General features: G+C 40.0%; 1 protein-coding gene across 3 annotated transcripts in view; it reads left to right on the top strand.

The window, feature by feature from the left end:
- The window catches only part of PRDM5 (PR/SET domain 5), an 86547-nt gene that overhangs the window by 33063 nt on the left and 32043 nt on the right, over nucleotides 1-21441 (top strand). Inside the window, exons 10-14 of one of the 3 annotated variants that reach the window (XM_083460341.1) lie at nucleotides 1008-1165; nucleotides 10715-10804; nucleotides 14951-15044; nucleotides 18104-18264; nucleotides 20922-21015. In XM_083460341.1, coding sequence (XP_083316467.1) covers nucleotides 1008-1165; nucleotides 10715-10804; nucleotides 14951-15044; nucleotides 18104-18264; nucleotides 20922-21015 — 597 coding nt within the window. Of the gene's footprint in view, nucleotides 1-1007; nucleotides 1166-10709; nucleotides 10805-14950; nucleotides 15045-18103; nucleotides 18265-20921; nucleotides 21016-21441 lie in introns of all 3 variants that reach the window. The other 2 variants (XM_083460342.1, XM_083460343.1) reach the window with 2 other exon arrangements.

The following is a 21441-nucleotide window of genomic DNA, read 5'->3' as shown; positions in this document are numbered from 1 at the left end:
TTTAATTTTTTTTAGTAGGCTTATTGTCTGGTAGAAATAATGTAAGCAATGCAGAGATGGCTTGAGGAAATGGCTTTTTTCCGGGACGTTTCCTTGGGCTGAAATAAATGGGAAGGTCTTTAAATTATCTATTGGTCTCTAGGAATCAACAAGATGCTTCCATTGTTTCTAAAGCAGACCATATACACCTTTAGGCAATAGTCTGAGCAGGCACCCCCTTATCAATGATGGAACTGGCAGAGGAGAAGCCATGTAGAATTTGCAAGAAACACTGTTTTGTCTAATTGGACTATGCCACTTATTTCTGTTCATTAAGCTCTGGCATTTCCACATCTTTCACTCAATAATTGGAAAAAGGTGCAATCAAAACCTGAATTTCTGTTCCCTTCCTAAATGCTTTAAAACAGGGTTTCAACATTGCTAAAACGGTTGATGTTTAGCTGCTATCTCCATTTCATTGCATGCTTGAAGTGCATTTGTTTAAACAAGCAAACAAAAAGGACTGTATCTCAGGGGCATTTAGCTGAGTTTTGAGATTCTGGATTAGAATATTCTACATTGTAGTGCTAGGCTTCATATAGCAACTGAAACACAAAAGCATATACACACCAACTCTGGTTGTTTTAAAAACGAATCTGCTATGTATATTGTTAATTAAGTTTTAAAACATTTAAACTGTCATGCCCTCGTTCACATTTGTAGTCTGGCAACAGGCTTTGCCTCTTTGAAGTCATTCTCTTTTGATTTAAGCTAATTAATCAGAGTTTAGTTTTAGCCATGATTGTTGCAAAGAACGTGCCAATTTCTCGAGATGCGCCATGGCTCATCTTTTACGAAGCAACTTAACTGTGTAACATAAAGGGCATTAGATGTCTTTCTAATTGGTTTAATCTTAATTGGGTTGACTTCATTGCAGAAATCTCTCCAACGAGATGGCTGTCTCTGCCTTTCATCTTCTACCCCTATATAAACAGGAGATTAAATGTCCCCCCACTCATTTTCTGCAGAAAAACGCCCCTACACCTGCGAGGTTTGCAATAAGTCCTTCAAACGACTTGATCAAGTGACTGCACACAAAATAATACACAGTGAAGATAAACCCTATAAATGCAAGCTTTGTGGAAAGGGATTTGCCCACAGAAATGTTTACAAGAATCACAAGAAGGTAAAAACAAAAACAAAAACAAAAAAAACCACTCTGCTGTTGTTGTTTACAGCTCTGCCAGGCTTAGATTTGCAGCTGTTGCTCATTTTAGTGATGGATCAGTGCGCTTTGGCATGCTTAGAAACATGAGCTTCAAATCTTGCAAAATATATTAGCTAGCCTTCCTTTGCGATAGCCTAGATATCTAGATCATAAACGGGTCCTTTGTGATTGTTTCTTTCTTTCTAATCAGTCCAAACTAGTTCAACTGATTGCATACTTGTTTTGATTTTGTTCCTTTAGGAATTTTGTTTTTTTAAAAAAGAGTAACTTCTTAACTATATCTATCTATCGTGATGTTGCAGTCATTTTTTCTCTTTGTGGCAGACATTATCAGGAGAGCCATTAAAGTTTGCACTGACGACATTTCAGTTAGACATGATTTCAGCAACAGAAGAAAACTCTGCCCCCAAAGTACAGAGAGACCTCACATTCAGGCTCCACTAAACGACTCCTGGCTGTGTGATTTAAGCTCCAATCTGCCTGCCCTAATTTTGATAATGCCTGTCATTACTTTTGACCCTGGGTTACGTTTTCAATGGCACGGCTGCACCCTTGACTGCTGCCGCTGCTTCAGAATTGCAAGACTGTAAAAAATTATCTGGCTGGTTTCCTGCTTAGTCTTTGAAACCCTATTGCTCCTTCCCTCCACCCGCCCCTTGCGCCAACACTTTGATGAAATAGATATACCAATACTTACACATTTTTCACAGTTTGGCTCATGTTATATGCCATCTGGGAATCTGGCACCGGATCTTTGCACCATCTTTTGTGTTTTCAGCCATAAATCATATGAAAGTAATAATAATAACCAGAATGCGTCTAACAGGGTGAAACAACGATGACTGTTCTTTCTAAGGCAGACAGGATGCATGAGCCCGTTGAAAGACACAAGAGCTTGCATATCAGGACCATAGCTTACATATGTAATGACCTTTTAAAAATACAACTTACAAACTGGCTACATTGAGAGCAAAGTGAATGAAAGCTATTCTGAGTAGTCAACTTTAAATTAAAAAGAGAGGGAGAGAGAAAGGAGGGGAAAACATGTCCCATCCCCCCAGTAATCTCTGTGTCCTGAAGCATTATTCATTCAATAAATAAATATTGAAAACCTAATGTGGACCTTGCCCCTGAAATTGCTTTGAGAGTCATGGAAATATGTCCACATTGGTGTATTTTTATGTATGAGGTGTGAAGATTGCATTACGGCATTTCCATTTTGGAAAGCTCAAGTAGCAGAGCTGGGATGGGCCCCAGCCTCAGTCTCTGAACCCCTGGATTTGAAGCTCATTAACAATATTGAACCAAGTAGATCAGGGATGGACTTGCTTCAGTTTGTGTGGTATGCTTTTCTTTCTATCTTGCTTCAATACTCCTGGCCCAACAGTGTGCTTTTACAAAGCTGGGTATCACTGATCTTCGTTGAGTGATCAAGAATATGCATGTTTGCTTAAGAAGTGCCTAGCTTGATTCAAAGCAAGATAAATCAAGTCCTACATTTGCAAGCAGGGGTGTCAACGTGAATAAGATTTTGAGGGGGCCAAGGTAAGCCCCACCTTGCATAATCGATCACATGATGCAGTACACGCACACTACCCCTCAGATATTTTACTGGGGGGCAAAAGCCCCCTCGTCTCCTAGGAGTTGGCTTCGATGTTTGCAAGTACTGCTGCAAACAGCAGACACAAGATGGCCCCCGGCACATTGGCTTGTGGTTCACCAAGGGATTGGGACCCCCTTCCTGCCCATTCCTCTGGCAGAACATCGGTCTGAATGAGTGGAAACAAGTCTGAGAATATTCAGTGCTAAAAAAGATAAAAACCTGAATCATGGTTACCAATAAGAATAGTTGATTCAATTTGAATGAAGTATACAGATTAAGCAAATGTGTGTATTCTGCATAGTTAATTCTGCACCTGTAGGTTGGGGTAGAAGGTGGAGAGCTAAGTTGCCTCCAACAACTGGAAATTCTGACTCTCTGAGCTATAGACAGGCTCAGAGAGTTTTCAGCCCTATTTGTACAGCTTTAAGGGGTGAAGCTTTAAAAGAGCAAGCAGTGCTCCCTCAAAACCCTCCAATTGTTCCATGTCATTAAAAGAGCAAGTAAAAATTGGCATAAATTACACTAAATGAGCTACAGTGGCTGTTACAGAAGCTTGTGAATCTCAGCTTTCTTTTTTCTCTTTTAAACCCTTATGATTTCAAAGATAAGACTGGGAAACATGATAGCAATTTGGGCTGGAAGATCAGAAACCAGATGGCAAGTGAAAAGGAACTGTAATTCATTCATTTTCTCTAAGTTTACTAAAGTTCTTAGTTTTAAGCTCAGAACTGAAAGATTACAAGTTTTCAAATTTTTAGCATTTGACGATAATAATTCTGTAGTAAGAAGCTATCCACCCTTGTGCCTGAGACACAGCAACTGATATGAAAATACCTGCTAATTATATTGGCTATGGCTATGTATAATTAAATATACCAGTGAGCTGTAGCAGTTAGGGTTCATGCGGTTCATGAGCTGTTTGTGACTGTGGTCCAAAACAGACTGATTTCATACACTTTTCTCGCCGTCTGGCTCCACCACCAAAAGTGAGCTGATTTGTGCAGAAAAGTTTCTGAAGCAACATATTGCAACTAGGTCAGCTGGGAAGCAGACAAGTTTATGTCATCTCACCTATGTACAACTTTTGTTGCAAAAAGTAGACCCTACCCCTCCCTCTAAAAATGAATGAAGTATTAACCTATGTCTCTCTGTGTGGTTAAAGGAATATGAATGGACGCCAGTACTGTAATTCTATTTTTGCCCTCAAGTCTACCTCACAGAGTGTAGTAAACTGGTCCCTGGGCTGTTGTATTTCAGTCTATATGTGGAGGCTCCCATGTTTGAACCTTTCTTCATAACAATAACAAATCACTAAGTATAGAGAAATAGCATTTCAAGGTCTGGGCAAGAATACTCCCCCCTCCCCATGTCTAGCTTTCTCTAGCTTTCTCTATGCAGGTTTTGTTTGGGGGGGTATGGAAGAGCATGCGGTCATGTGAACCCCCACCTGCCATTTGAAATGGTACTGTCTAGGTGAAGGGTTGACACTACCTCAGGGAAATCTACATCTGAGGTACCCACTTGTAATTTCTTTTTGTATGCATTTTGTGCTACTCTGAGTAGTGCTTCATTTGTAAATTATCAGGGGCTGGTTCTGAGTCATATACAGTGGTGCATCGCAAGACGAAATTAATTCGTTCTGCGAGTTTTTTCGTCTAGCAAATTTTTCGTCTTGCGAAGCACGAAATCCCATAGGAATGCATTGAAATTCAATTAATGTGTTCCTATGGTCAAAAAAAGTCCAAACAAAGCCAAATTTGGTACAACAAGAGTTTATTAAGTGCTCTTTAAAGTCACACATACTGTTCTTCACGATCTTGGTGACTCCCTTGGCTGCATCAGTCGCAAGGATCTTCTCCCTCATCTTCAGGATGGTCCCGATGGTCGATGGATTCCTCCTGTACTCCCTGGCGAGGTCTGTCACATGCATTCCACCGTCGTGCTTCCGGATGATCTCCTTCTTAATTTCCAGTGTAACCTTTGCCTTCTTCCCCTCGCCGGCCTCTGCAGCAGCAGTCTTCTTGGGTCCCATGGCAGCACAGCTCCTACCTTCACAACCCCCCCCCCAAAATAAAAATCAGTGCTTCACATCCAAAAAATCAAAAGCACCCAGCCACCCACCACACAGAAATTCAAACTCAGAACCAAGTCCTTGAATTCCAAACACCCCAACCCAACTTACTGAATGGCTGCAAAAGAAGTTTTGGAAAAGCTTCAAAAATCACCAAAGTCTTCAAAAACTCAACTATTCCCCCAGCCACCCACCACACAGAAATTGCAAAGCCCTCCCCAACTGTTCCCCCAGCCCCTCCCCAACTGTTCCCCCAGCCACCCACCACACAGAAATTCAAATCCAGAATTATTATTTTAAAAAAAAAAAAAAAACAGCAGAGTGGCCCAATGGTCACAGAAAATCATAAAAATTCAGAAAAAAACCACACAAGTTTCCAGATTCTTGCAAACCCCTCCTCAACTGTTCCCCCAGCCACCCACCACACAGAAATTCAAACCCAGATATATTTTTTTTAAAAAAGCAGAGTGGCCCAATGGTCACAAAAAATCATAAAAATGCAGGAAAAAAACACACAAGCTTCCAGATTCTTGCAAACCCCTCCCCAACGCCAAGTCCTTGAATTCCAAACACCCCAACCCAAAATCCAAAACCCCCCCAAAAAGTTTTAAAAGTTTAACTTACCAAATGGCTGCAAAAGAAGTTTTGGAAAAGCTTCAAAAATCACCAAAGTCTTCAAAAACCTCAAAAAAGGCTACCACACCGCGTGCTATGAGTTGCTCCTCGAAGTCAAGTCGCAACTGCACCTCTTCAAGCAATGCACCCTGGGTATTAACGGTTTTAAGAAAAAGGAAACAAACTTGCAAGACGTTTTCGTCTTGCGAAGCAAGCCCATAGGGAAATCCATCTTGCGAAGCAGCTCCAAAAACGCCAAACCCTTTCGTCTAGCGAGTTTATCGTCTTGCGAGGCATTCGTCTTGCGGGGCACCACTGTAAACAAGTTTATCTGGAAATCTTCTCTTTAATCTATGGATGTACCTGGTTTAATTGTGTTTTATTTATCTGATTTAGGAAATGTATGCACTACTGATCATTTTTAGCAAAATCTCTATAGAGTGGCTTACAAGGTGTCATAAAATGTTACAGAACAGAAATGGGAATACAGTAAAGACATTATAAAAATCTGTTGAACCTGTTCAAACATATGCTGCTTGTTCCTGTGTTTCTCCCAGAAAACAGGTTATATTATAGCAGCCTTTTTAGACCACTACTCCCAATAGTCAGGGATGATGGGGATTGCAGTCCTTTCACATTTGGAGGGCACCTGCCATGGGGGGATAAATGAAAGGGAAATGCAGGAAGCAAAAGTGTAGTTTAGTGGCCAACATGTTTTGGACCTTGTTAGTGAGTTCTACAAATAAAAATATTTGTATAGTTAACAGAACTGTGCATTAGAGATAAGACCTAGTCAAATGAAGCAATGTTTCTGTGTGGTTTTAAGAAGGGAAAAGCCATAGCTTAGTGACAGCATACACAGTTCAGCTCCTATGCTCAGGTTAGCTGAATTGGGAAATTGCTCCTTTGGTGACTTTGGAAAGGCAGTGCCATTCAGAATATGCAGAATACTGGGCTAGATGAACCATATCAAAGGCCTGCTTAGTAGCAGACATCTCCTGATCCGCAAGCCTGATTTGATCCAGTAGTTACCAAAAATTCCAAAACACATCTAACAAATCATATCAAAGCACCAACTTTGGTGCTTTATTATTCGTCTGCAACAGGCATAGCTTGGTCAGAAGAGCAAAATCCAACTCCTATAACAAAAAACATGTTTTTCAAATTTGATACCGTCAAATATAAATCCATGATAAACTTGTGGTCTTTGCACTGAATTGGTATTAGAACCATTTCTCTTAAGAATATTTAATGAAAAACAGGACATGGGGATTGTGCCCTCTGGGAGGGTTTTATTATATGCTTTGGGCAGAGGTTGCCTTGACGCCTATGGATAATTTTTTTTATGGATACATAATCTGGTGGTGTGCTGGAGCATCAGAACAAACTTGGCTGACTCAAAGTGTGTGTTTGACTATTTTCCAAGTTTACCCAGTGCTGTAACTGATGTGGTCTTTTCACAACAAGGAGTTGATTTCATTTTGAGGTGTCCCAGTCATCCATGTGTAGCATATAAAACACTTGCACTGCAATGGTGCTTATCACCTCAGATTATAAAATGGCTAACAATAGCATCTTGGTTGTACACACTTTCATTATTTCCCTTTGAATAGTGCGGGGCTTGTCTACAATGAAGTTTACTGTGTGTCTGCAGCTGTTAACATTCCTATTTAATTTGCACAATCTACATGACACTACCTTCCAAGAATACCAACCCTGATGCTCTCCCCTTGTAAATGTGGGTTTAGCCATACAGGGATAATCTAATGAACTGGGGGAAATTTGCCCTCAAACCGCTTCACTCGGGTCACAGACTATTTGTCGCAGTGCTTTTGGATAGGTGAATCACCACTTTCTGCTCTTCCCCTTTGCATGACCACTACTTCCCTCGTGCTTTCATTTCCTTTTATGTACATTCTTGTAGCTATTTCTGGCACGCTCCTGAACAAAGTGTAGCCTTAAGACATTTCTTAATTTTGGTCCTTCAGATTTGCACAAAACCAGAAAATTACACAAACCAGTCACATTAAAAATGGTTTCCCGAACATTTATATTTGGCTGACTATGTGCTTTTGTTTACATCCTGGGCTCAGGGCTCATTCAAATCCCGTCTAAGTCCCATAAAAGGAGGATTCTGGAGAGTGACTTACCCCACTCCAAAATTAGTTTAGCTCAGTCATGTGACCTATTAACCCAATAGAATTTACTTGAGCAGAAGGGTTGGTGTAAGTCAAGGGTGGTGTAAGCTGACACAGCTGGCAGTAGCCCCACTCCTGAACCAAGTTTGGAAAAAAATTGCCCTGGCTTTCTATCATTTGGATTGCTTTATGAGTGACTAGGTCAGCCACACTCTCTCAGCCTAATCCTACCCCACAGGGTTTTTGCGACAATAACAGGCGGGGAGGCATGTGCGTTGCACTGATTTGTGGCGTAGCATAACAAGCTAGTTTTCTGCAATAAATGTTTCCAGCTCTGCTTTCCTGATCCATTGCCCCACCACCCTGTCAGATGCCTTTTATGTTTAACTAGTAACTGTGGAGACATTAGCAGACCCTGAGTAAAGGGAGCATGGGGATGCAAGGCGGAGAGGAAAGCACAGTGTCCCTACAGATTTGCCATAAAAAGAAGTGCTTTACTGAACACTCCACATGCATAAGACAGAGTGTCTAATAAAAACATATGCATTCTTGGCAACTACTCCCAATCAAAACAACTTAAAAACCCTGCTGCATGCAGAGAGGTCAGTTATCTGAGACACCCCTAATGAGACTGGGTGCCTCTACCTGATGAGGGAGAGGAGAATATCTTTAGGAAACTGGATCTAAAGGATAACTGTATATACAGTGGTGCCCCGCAAGACGAATGCCTCCCAAGACGGAAAACCCGCTAGACGAAAGAGTTTTCCGTTTTGGAGGTGCTTCGCAAAACGAATCTCCTATGGGCTTGCTTCACAAGACGACAATGTCTTGCGACTTCCTGCTGGTTCCCCCCCCCCCTTTTCTAAGCCGCAAAGCTGCTTATCAGCTGATCCGATCAGCAGATAAGCCGCTAATAGCGCTAATAGCGCTAAGCCGCTTATCAGCTGATCCGATCAGCAGAGAAGCCGCTAAAAGCCGCTAATAGCGCTAATCCGCTAATCCTTCAATGGGCTTGCTTCGCAAGACGAAAAAAAACGCTAGACGAAGAGAATCACAGAACAGATTCTTTTCGTCTTGCGAGGCACCACTGTACCCTTAAAAGTTTTCTAATATATCAGGCCACAGCTTCACATTACAGATAGGCTTTAGAAGATGTTGGAGATCTTCACAATGGTTTCATGGATCATGTTTCCTCACAATATAACATTTGTAATATTTGGGTAGTGGAGGAAGAGGACCATGTGTGTGCTTGGACATTATAAATTCTTTTTATTTCTTTGAGAGCTGCTTTATATCACTATGCATTGTTTAGTATAGAATATGACTAGAATACTTCAGGATAGTTTGCATATTTGATTCCCCAAGAGTTGTGGAAGCGTGGTTCGGCTGTATAAGAGACCCCTGATTAATTCCCATCTTCACTCTGGGCAAAAAGAGTTAGAAAGAGGTCATAGTCTGGAGATCTCCTCTTGATCTGCCCAAGAGCTGGCAGGGTCAATATTGTCATTAACAGCAATCAAGAAGGAGGTACAGAGTGAGAATCATTTGCATTTGTAATACTGGGTGCATATATTTTTTTTACATCCCTTGTTATTGCATATTTATAATGTTGAAAGTAATTGAAAAGGAGCAAAAATAGAATAGAAATTACATGAAGCTGATAAAATCTGAAAAAAATAAACACTGCTTAGAAATGTAAATTAATAAAACCATTTCCTACTAAATGAATTGCTGTACTGAGCCTCTAATTCTATTGATGTTCCAAACTCTGCATAGCTTCCAAAAGAGTGACCAAATGTATGCAGTTCAACCATCTTTACATTTAGTACTTTGCACTTTACATTTATTACTTTGCATTTATTACTTTGCACTCTACTGGTCTACTCTACTATGAGGAACTGTTCGGTCTTCCAGTGCTGTAAAACAAGCTGCTTCACTTATAACCTAGAAAATATGTGTCTTCAAACAGCGGTCAATCAGCACTGCAAACGGCTTTGGAAATTCTACATGATTTCACTCATGTGGGCTTCTGTTAGGAAGAGAAATTAGTCAAAACTCTTGATAAATATAGTTCCTTCAAATGTGAGCACAGTCAACAAGGTTCTGCATGTAGTTAACTGAGAGCCAATTGAAACATTATAGCTCCCATGCGAAGGCTGATTAAAAAGTGTTTATCCTCATACTTTGTATCCTAGGCATAACATTTAAAAGCCTCTTACACTATGTATTGGCTCAAATTTGTAAAAGGTCAAATTTGTACAAGGGCCAGCAATTGCTTGGGATGTGCATTGCTGCTGGTGGTGGGAAAACACTATGCACATTTTGGTAAATGGAAGGAATGACAAGCTTTTAAATGCTACTTACAATGCTTTTGGGAGTCTGTAACATTTAAAATTGACCTGATAATTCTTGCAAGGGAGAGACAGTGGTTTTGGTGTTCAAGATTGTGGTTTAGAAAAGCCGATAAAGGGCTGTTAAGTGGCAAAGCAAGAGAAACTCTGCAGCTATTCTGAATGAAACTTAAGGGCTTGTTTACATGATCTAGAAACAGGGTGACCAGATGCCAATGAAGACAAGTTTCCTGCACCTTTTAATAGTGGCATAGGAGAGGAAATTTCAGCAGGTCTAGAGTGCACACTACACATGCTGAAATTCGTTTTTCTAAAGGTGTAGGAGTCCTGCCCTCTTTTGCATCTGGATACTATATAAGGAAAGCAGAGTTGATACAGCTGAATTAACCATTCTTCATGCAGGAAATAAATCCCAGAGTGATATAGTCATACTTTCAGGTTCAAGGTCTACAGTTTCCCCACTTTACTCTTTGCACAAGAGACAAGGGAAGTCCAAGTACTTCTGATTATCTGGGGGTACTTTTCTATGCTCTCAGCTTGATTTAGCTTCTGACCAGATTAAAATAAATCAGAAGGTAAATCTATTTAAGATGTTCAAAAAGCCAGATAGCTGATCACCTAAGCAAGCCCCAAGTGTGTTTTTAAATGAGGGCGGGGGATTTTTCACTCGTGCATGGTGCCAGATTAACAGCCCTAGAGACTGAAGCCTTCTATTTATCCACAGAACAGGTACAGCACAGTCAGCAGCCATGCAAGCTTTCCCACAGCAAAGTATCAACCAAATGTCTCAACCCTGTTCTGGAGGAACCACCTGTTGAGGTGAGAAGGTAGTTCAGTCTCTTTATGTCCAGACTTGATTTGGCTTTTCTGTAGTGACTGCTGTTAAAGAACCACACCAATAGCCCTAACAAGGATGTGGACTTTGGAGAAAAGCATCCAGCCTTTTGTGTAGGCCACATCCATTAAAAAAAAAGTGTTGTTAACTGATAACACAATATTTTGGAGCAACTTTGAAAATATGGCTCAATCATTTTTCTGGATGAAGAGTTTTTACATCACCTGCCGTAGATTATCAGAAAATGACAACAGGGGAGCATGGTCATTTTAGTGTCTTCTGCCTCCTGATTATTGTGAAGAGGCTGAGAAAACAAATCCTATGCTCCTCAGCAGGAAATTATGTTGCTGTACATGCAGAAGGTATGCCGTTTCTGGTTAAAAGGGGGAAAGGAAAGGTTTCTTCTGGCTCCCACTGTTGGTTTCAACGTTCTTGTTCACAATGAAAGCTTGAGAAGGAGATGGAAGACTGTTGGGGCCACACTTCACTCATTTGCTTGACCTCTCTTGGGAAAACCTAAAGCAACTCAAGCCCCCCTTCCCCGCTGAACGTTTTCCAGAATTTTTTGCAGAGGGTGGGGGGTGAATGCAAAGTGAAGAACGATGTTGTAGTTTTTAACTTGTTTTATTTTTAAAATTTATATCCTGACCTTCCTCCCAAAGGAGCTCAGGGTAGGAAAATGGTGTGGGAAGTAGTTCCAGACTCACTTGCCTTTCCTTTCTGTCCTTCTGCAGCTAGTGTAGAATGCATATCTGTAATGGGGAAAAGGCAACAGTTTCTTTGCAGCAAAACCTATGGACAGATGGTGCATTATATGTGAAAGATGCTCTGTTCTCTGTTTCCATGCCTTGTTCTACAGTAGCAATCTATTATCGATCACAATTCCTATAATCTGCCAGGGGCTTCTCTTTGAAGGTGTCCTTAGTGCATTAAGTGAGAGCAGCAAGGCACATAATGTTTCTAGTGGCTGTTCTCTAGCTATGAAATATCCCCCTCCTTAACGTTTGTCAAAGTCCAGAGGCAATGTTAACTTCTTTTATTTAAGAGATACTTATTGGGATAGTTTAGCTCCATGTTTTAATCTGTAGGTTTTTTTGCACAGTGGTACCTATGGCTACGAACTTAATTCATTCTGGAGGTCCGTTCTTAACCTGAAACTGTTCTTAACCTGAGGTACCACTTTAACTAATGGGGCCTCCTGCTGAGGCTGTGCCGCTGACACACAATTTCTGTTCTCATCCTGGACCAAAGTTCTTGACCCGAGGTACAGTGGTACCTTGCAAGACGAATGCCTCGCAAGACAAAAAACACGCAAGACGAAAGAGTTTTCCGTTTTTTGAGTCGTTCTGCAAGACAAATTTCCCTATGGGCTTGCTTCGCAAGACGAAACATCTTGCGAGTTCTTGTGAGTTTGTTTCCTTTTTCTTGAAGCCGCTAAGCCGTTAATAGCCGCTAAGCCGCTAAGCCGCTAATAGCTGTGCTTTGCAAGACGAAAAAACCACAAGACGAAGAGACTCGCAGAACAGATTAATTTCGTCTTGCGAGGCACCACTGTACTGCTTCTGGGTTAGTGGAGTCTGTAACCCGAAGTGTTTGTAACCTGAGGTGTTTGTAACCCGAGGTACCACTATAGTCATATACAATCCAGATTACAGTGATGTGCTCTATGTGTGCCTTGCTCTGCAGAGCCTTGAAAATCTCCATGGCATGCAAAACTACTTTGGATTCATTTGCACTTGTTTCCAGTTGGTTTCTGCACGCAATGCAAAGTCCCGGTCCTAACCTACAAAGACTTAAATGGTTTGGGGGTAGGATATTTGAAGGGCTGCCTTGTCCCATGTAATGCTGTTTGGCGACTGTGCTCTGTACTGGAAGCCCTGTGTCTCACCAGTTTCAGAAGCATAAAAGACAGCCAAGCAGCGTCTTTTTTTGTTGCAGCACCTGCATTTTGGGCCTCCTCTCCCTAGAGAGGAAATTCAGTTGGCTTCCTCTCTCTTATGCTTTAGGTGCCTTCCTAAGACTTTAAAAAAATTACCAAGCTTTTAATGTGGCTTAGAGCTTTGTCTCCCTGTTTCAGTGCTGAATTGTTTTATATTTCTCTTGGTTTTATTGTATGGAACTGATTTTATTCATTTTGAACAGCTGTGAGCTGATTTGAGTTTATTTTATAAATAAAGGCCAGGTATATATATTTTTAATAAATAAAGGAGATGTATCCAGATACAAAACATATTAACAGCAACAAACCCAGGGCACAACTCATGCTTTTTTAATTCACTGATGGCCTTTTCATTGGGTTGTATCCAATGGTCCTCTTCCAGTTACGGAAGGGCTTTTGCATCCAAGAACAGAAAGCAAGGGAGGCAATTTTCACCACTTATCTCTTCATCCTGCAGCTCCCAGTTCCCTTAAATTCTATTCTAGAGGATTGGGGATTCTCAAGCCAGTGTAAGAAGTATTGCAGGGTGCAGCAGGAGAAGAGGAAATCGGTGAAAATTGTCTATCCCCATTCCATTATTAGGCCTTCACTTTCAGGAATTGAAAGACCCCTTCTACTCCAATAGATAAAGGTAAAGGGACCCCTGACCATTAGGTCCAGTCGTGGCCAACTCTGGGGTTGCGGCACTCATCTTGCTTTATTGGCTGAGGGAGCCGGCGTACAGCGTACATGTGGCTAGCATGACTAAACCACTTCAGGTGAACCAGAGCAGCGCACGGAAACGCCGTTTACCTCCCCCCGGAGCGGTACCTATTTATCTACTTGCACTTTGACATGCTTTCGAACTGCTAGGTTGGCAGGAGCTCTGATCGGCAAGTCCTAGGCTCTGTGGCTTAACCCACAGCGCCACCCACATCCCTCCAATAGATACAACCCATTAATTTTTATGTAGCTGATTTTTTCTGAAGGAACTCTGTGATACTGCAAAACTACTTCATTTTTTGAAGAATTTCAGAACTGCAGGTGGTGTTTTGGCTTCATATTTTTTATCATAAATTATGTCTGAAAAAGCTTGTTGCTTGGGTAAATGTGAGGCAAACATGAGGGAAAGCAGCTTATTCTAGTAGGGCAAGAAGTTCTTGCTTGAGCTGTATGTTAACCTTGATCAACTTCAGAAATCCCTGGGAGGATATCGGTGAAAGTGACTACAAAACCTTCGTGTAATGCAGTCCTTACAGGTTCTGGTATTGGTCTAAGTCATGAGCAATGCCTTTAAATAATTTTGCATTTTACATTTAATGGAATTTTACAACTCTCCCACCCTGCCTTATGTGTGGATACATAGAATTTGTGTTGCGTATTCATTTTTACTTTAAGCAAAATAGTGCTTTTGAATATAAATTTGTGTAGTAGCCATGCACTCTGAACTATAATGAAACAATTCTCACTGTCCTCTCAGTTAACAGAAATCTAGTGACTTTTGGTTAAAGTAAGTACAGTTCTAGATCTGTCCAAGAGCATTAAACAACAACAAACCTCTTTCATGTATCTGGAAATGAGAGAAAATTAAAAACACAGAAATATCTTAACAAGCTGATTATTCCACTGCATTATACATTTTCCAGGAGGAAATCCAAGAAGATGTATGGGGGGTGGGGTGTCCTTTCAGGCTTTATGTTTTATTTATGATTTGAAGCTTATTTCAGCCACAAAGCACTTCAAATGTGGCAACAAAAAAACTACTCACCAAAATTTCGATACTACTGATCTCAGTTTCAAAATAATAAACAAGGTTGAACTGACAGACGGGATTTGAGTTCTAACTTCATTTTTAAGCTTCAGAAAATAGAGCTAAGCAGCTGGCAGAAAAGTAGGTTGCAATTAAGCGGGGAAATGTCATTCTTTTATGTAGGGCATCTGAACCACACAAAAAATCTTGAGTGCGGTTTTTATCTCTATGGCCACGTTTATATGTACATTTCTCTGTTTGGTGTTCATCTGCTTGACACCAACCAAACATAAGCTTCTCCATCACAGGAGCATGTGTTTTTAAGCCTTTGTTGCTTTTTTGGTGAACCGAGGCAATATCTCTTCTGAACTCAGCCAGCAAGGTTAGCCACAATTATTGTAATGACTTCTAATTGATCTCTCCGAGCCTTTCCCTTTTAAATACGTTGTCTTTCATCTACAGACCCATTCTGAGGAGAGACCATTTCAATGTGAGGAATGCAAAGCACTGTTCCGAACGCCATTCTCTCTGCAGAGACACCTTCTAATACATAACAGTAAGTGCTAATATAGAAGATCAAGAAGTTCCCACATATCACTGCTGTCTTGTAATCTGTGAAAGTAAGTGCACTGTTAGTTTAGAAGACTGTCTGGTGTAGGTTAGCATCAGAGTCTTTTCACTAAATGCACACAGAGGGGGGGGGAGGGATGGAGAGGGAGATTTAGAATTTAAAACTCTAACCATGACTAGTAAAGTGGCATGTAGTTTATCAATAAACTAGTGATGCATTGTATCTTTGGCAGGGAACGGAGTCTTTGTCTATTTGATTCAATAGAAAAATGATCTTTAATATACCATTAGGCTGAGAGCTACAGAAAGACATATGTGTTTATTATTTAACAAACATCCCTGGGTGGTGAGTCCTTCTGTCAATGTGGGCAATACGAATGAGTTCTTCAGAAGATCTAATCCTGGTTCAATGCTCGAAATTGATGTGCCTGTTTTGTCAGCTCTTCCATCTACTCTTTACCCAGGAATAGCCAAATTTGTACAGCACACTTTGTCTCTCTTGTATAAAACTCCAGTGGTGAGTATCCTGACCTTACTGCTTAGTACCATTCACCAGTAAATCCTGCCCATTTTGTAATGAGCTCCCCTTTTTTCAAGATATGTCATTGGCGGGCAATGGTCGGTAAACTCCTAATGACCATAATTCGTGTGGTGAATGGTGGTAAATGATACACATGCAGCCTAGGACATTCACCCTAGGAATGTGGATCTCTGCAGAGAGTGTGATGTATATTCCAATTCAGTCCTTTCTGCTGCCTGTGATTAGCATAGGGAAGGGGCATAAGTCAGATGATTCGATCCCTGGAGTCTCCAGGTAGGCAGGAAAAGCTCCTGCCTGAAACCCTGGAGAGCTGCTGCCAGTCTGAGTGGAAAATACTGAGCTAAATGGACCAATGGTATGGCTTGGGTTAAGGCAGTTTCCTGTGTTCCTATGTTAGCACACATGAAGGGGAATATAATTGTATTCGTGGATATTTGAGGGTGATATAGAAGGTGAAGTCATTGAGGAAGAATTAAAGTCCTTATGCAGAAATTTACCTCATGATTCAAATATCATCTGTGTCCTGAACTTGGTTGCCTTAGTCGCAAGTTAGCTCCTCAAGAATGGTAGCCTCAGATGATCTGCCTTAAAGAATTGCGGGAAGGATTACAACCTGATACATAAAGCATTGTGAACACTTTAAAAGCATTATATAAATGCTAAGTATTATTATTGTAACCCGATACATTTTGTATATGATGTTGCTCTCCACATGCCTGTGTTACAAGGCAAGTTTTAGCCAATAATAATAATAATAATTCATACCCTGCCCATCTGGCTGGGTTTCCCCAGCCACTCTGGGAGGCTTACAGCATATATAAAAACAGCTAAAGTACTGCAGTATCCCATGTGAATTTGGGGATCTGTTCAACAAACAAAAACATTTCGGTACCATTCCCCATTGCTACTACTAAGAAACAATTCAAACAAAACTAAAAGTTGTGGCTGCGAAAGTCAAAGAATTCCCTACAGACTTCAAAATCTGTTTCTCTACTTTGAAATCCATTAGGCATTTTTTAAATCTCCTTGATGCCTGATCATCTTGATCGTTGTTCCTCTGGTGCCCAAGCATGCGAGTTGAGATTTTGTTTGTGTATCTTTTGTATGACTCATAGAAGACCTGAGATTCTTAGATAATCCTTTGAGACTCAAAGGTGACATGTACAGAAATGAAGAAAATGTGCCATGTTTGTACAGCATAATTGTGCTTGTAACAAGTTTCTGAAAGTATTGAATGATTCTCTTGTTTACTAGGCTGACCTTGTACAGAGTAAGCAAAATTCTGTAATATGCCAAACACTACCCCGGTCCAATATTGTGCTGAAACAGTTAATTTTTCATTCACTTCAAAATTTTATAGCCTTCATATCTCTATAAAAAAATTTAAATGTCTAAGGCCCAACTGTCAATAAAACAAAACCAACACAATATTATGCAATACAATAAACTGATCTGCAGAAAACACAACTTGAAAAAAGAGACAATGCACGTATTTTGGTAAACTAATAACAATATATTTTTAAAAATACCATGCAATACAATAAAATTAGTATATCTGCTGGCATTTTATGTTTTGTTGTATTCACAATAGTATGTGGCTGTCTGCAGCTTGCATTAGTTTTTGTGAGTTTACATTTTTCAGTGGTTTCAGAATGGTCAAGCAGGCCCAAATACAGTGGTACCTCGGGTTACATACGCTTCAGGTTACAGACTCCGCTAACCCAGAAATAGTACCTCGGGTTAAAAACTTTTCTTCAGGATAAGAACAGAAATCATGCTTCAGCGGCGCAGCAGCAGCAGCGGGAGGCCCCATTAGCTAAAGTGGTCTTCAGGTTAAGAATAGTTTCAGGTTAAGAACAGACCTCCGGAACGAATTAAGTACTTAACCCAAGGTACCACTGTATATAAATAGCAATGACCAACACTTCCTATCTACGTTTTTAGCTGTTTCTATTTTAGCTGTAAGCTGCCTTAACTTTTTCATTGCTGAGAAATATGCAAATTCGTCTTCACTTGCGTAATTTGTACAGTAGGAAAATACCTGGAATGCACATTGAGTGTAGATTTCTAAAGTGAATGTCTGAAAAATGTGCTTTCTTGCACATCTTTCAAGGAATTGTAGCAGGAGGATTATACAGTCGTAACTTGATTCTCGAATGGAATCGGTTCAGGAAGTCCGTTTGACTTCTGAAAACATTTGAAAACCAAATATTTGAAAACCAATTGAGTGCTTCCTGCACTCAATCAGAAGCTACGGAAGCCACGTCAGACGTTCGGCTTCCAAAAAAAGTTCATAAACCGAAACACTCACTTCCGGGTTTGTGATGCTCAGGAGCCAAAACGTTCGAGTCACGAGGCGTTCAAAAACCAAGCTATGACTGTATGCCACATGAAGTTACGATACTTTTAGAAACAGTAGTTTTATAAACACCCCTTAGTATGATAGTGGAAGTTAAGCTAAATCTACTACTAACATAGCTTTATTCCTTTTCCCCCTCTGCAAGGTGAAAGAACCTTTAAGTGTGATCATTGTGATGCAACATTCAAAAGGAAGGACACATTGAATGTTCACATACAAGTAGTTCATGATGGCCATAAGAAATACAAATGTGATTTGTGTGACAAAGCCTTTGTGACACCGTCTGTGCTTAAGAGTCATAAAAAAGTAAGTATAACCCGTAGCTTGTAAAAACTGAGGTCATTGTAATAGGTTAAATTCGTTCAGTGTCTACTGTGCTTACCTTTGAATATACAGATAATGGAATTTATTTTAAGGTAAATACTTTCAGCTGCGAATTGTCCATACCAACAGAGTAATAAATACTTATGAAAAGTGATAGCATATGCAAATATTAGAATTAAGGTAGCTGTAAACACAGTTTTCAAAAGCAAGCAATGAAGACCTTCAAGCTTATTGCTGTGGTCCAATCTTATTTATGAATCAGTGGAGCTGTTTTAAGACTCCCCAACAATCTTTATTCCTTTGACTGCGACTTGCTACAATTTTTTCCTCATATCTCACTCTCATTCCTTATTCTGATAACAATAGGATTGTTCATTAGCTTCAGAGAGAAATCTATGCAAGAACTTGTATTATTTTAATTGATTGTTTTGGGAAACATTGCAAATGTGGATGTGGACAAATACCCAGAAGGGTACGAAAGGCTGGAATAAATCATTCTTTCAACATTTCTTTGTCCATTGCCTTTGTATACCTGCTGACAGCTATTGAAAAAGCCCAATGACTCAAAGTACATAGCTTCTTGGGGGAAATGCTAAACTCTTCCCTTCTTTGTTAAGCCATTGCACGTTGTATGCCCTCTCAGGGCCAAGGCTGTGGTCTTGAGTTTGAAGTATTGACGGGTTTGTATTTGTCTTCACTTTGATTTCATTATTGTTTTGTGCTGTTGCATTTGATAAGATGAGCTATGTCAACACTCTCTCCACCTCACTCTGTAAATCCTGACTTTCGATGAACAGAGTAAATATTGACATTGTTTATCCACTAGGGATGCAGGAGTTAGTGGCAGGATTTATTAGGATTAAAAGAAGTCTCTAGAAGGTCATATCCTCTGTCACCTTACCTAACTGGCAGGTAGTCTTGTGGTTTTGATTAAACCCTTAACAGTTTTGTAATGGAAAAAAGTTAACTAGATTGATTTTTAAAATAAAATAAAATCCTGAACTAGTAGGCAGAAGCCTAAACTTTCGTTCAGAGGATATTTTTTCTTACAGTTGTATCCATGAAGAGATCAGGAATATATGTTGAGTTTTTGCCCTCTCATTCTTCCTCATTGGTCCTTACTGTGGAAAGAACTGGAAGTGACTGAACTGGAAAATCCTGCATCTGAACAAACTCAGTCTGCCTGAACTTTGCAAGACAGCACCCATTTGAGTGGCCAGAAGCACCCAGTGTCTGCACTGTGATGTCCTTGGCTTTGATTTCTATTTATTAGAGCTTTTCTAACCAGCCCTTCAGACTCTATCCAAATAAAAAGGTGCCAAATCCAGTTTGTGGGGCAGGAGTGTGCCATAATCTGAGTGCAGTCACTGAGAAGGCCTTTGCTCCTGTTCCAGACAGCTGAGTTTCCACCCTAGGTGGCGATGTCCTTCTGATCTACAGGAGTGGGCAGGATAGTAAAGGAGGAGGCGATTCATACGGTATACTGGACCTAAGCTGTTTAGAGTTCTAAAGGGAATCCCAAGAGTGTGGTGTTGCTCTCCCCTCACAGTTGTCACCCAGCAGTGGTGGCCTCTTTTACTTCTCACCACTTTATTTCACTGGCAGTGGCTTTTGGAGTCTTAAATATATAACTGAGTTGGTAGAACATGAGACTTTTAATCTCAAGGTCGTGGGTTCAAGCCTCACATTGGGCAAAAAGATTCCTGAATTGCAGAGGGTTTGATTAGATGCCCCTCACAGTCCCTTCCAACTATACAATTCTATTATTCTATGGTGTCACCAGGACAAGCTATATTTTAGTGACATCAAAAAACCTTAAGTTTCCTATTTAAATCAATCAACTTAAATGTCCTTGCCGGAATTATTCCCATTGCATTTTACTGTGGCTAGGTCCAGCATTCCATCTCATATTCACTAAAATTCCAAAATGTTCTTTTAAACAAGATTGCTGGATTAAGTCCCTTTGCAATGAACATAAACTACAGTCAAAGTTGTGTAAAAAATGTACTTTCTCATTACTTTCTAGTCACAATGAATCTTTCAAGTAGTCATCTTTCTCACAATAGTTTTTATAACGCTCAAAATCTTCTTTTCCAGCTATAGTAAAAGTGTTTTGTGGGCCAAAGTCTCTTTAACAATTTTATTGAACAATAGCATTAGTAGAACTGGACACAAACAGAAGTTTTAAGTGAACTTAAGGTTATCATTAAGAAATCAAGCCAGTGTTTGCTATAAAAACTGTAGTGCAAATATGGAAGTAACAAGGACCTTTTTCTTCTGCCGCAAGCAGTTTCAAGAACCAATAAAGATTAATTGAATTTTTATGAGCCAAACCATTTGAGAAATAAAAAACAAATTTGGCCTGTAGTTAAGTTAGATAACCTGGTTTGTTTTGCAATGAGTAGCAGTATTCATTCAGGCATGTTGTGGTGTTGTCCTAAAGAGTAATTGTAATCTTAAAGTGTAACCATTATTAAACTCTTAAAACCTGAGTTTGATATTATAGTGTGATATGTAATGGAAGCTGAAGAAATTAGACTCTTGGAGCAATAAGAATAATAAACATTATTAATTTATGTTTTCTTTTGCAGCTAAGTTAACTCTTTCTCTTTTCCCTCCTTCCCCCTTCTTCCCGGTAGACTCACACGGGCGAAAAGGAGAAAATTTGTCCATACTGTGGACAGAAGTTTGCAAGCAATGGAACACTGAGAGTACATATTCGAAGTCATACAGGTACAACATTACTTTATAAGAAACGAATAACATTTCCTAGGCACTTGAATTGCACCATTTCATTGTGTAGATTTGCCTATTTGTATTGAAGGACAGTTGCCATAACTCCCCTGTAAAAATCACTGGTGCCGAAATTTGGAATTAGTTGCTTAAAAAATGAAATCTAATAGGATAATCGTTATAGAGAACCCTAACTTCTACTCACCATACTTTAATATTTTCACAATACAGTTTGCAGTGCATGTGCTCCTGGAATTTTACTTTAACCCTTTAGTTACTCTTTGCCAAAGGAACCAATCAGTTTAAACGTTCACATTTTAAACCATGCAAACACCAACCATGCTTTAAGAAACATCTATGTAGTTTATTCCCTTGTTCAACATATCTTTCTCACTCGTGGTTGGGTGCTCATTTCTGATTTAGCTA

This window comes from Podarcis liolepis (genome assembly GCF_965112155.1).
Source record: "Podarcis liolepis genome assembly, chromosome: 9".
In the NCBI taxonomy this organism is placed as follows: Eukaryota; Metazoa; Chordata; class Lepidosauria; order Squamata; family Lacertidae; genus Podarcis; species Podarcis liolepis.
The sequence above is the reverse complement of the archived record's forward strand: the minus strand, read 5'-3'. Positions and strand labels throughout refer to the sequence as shown.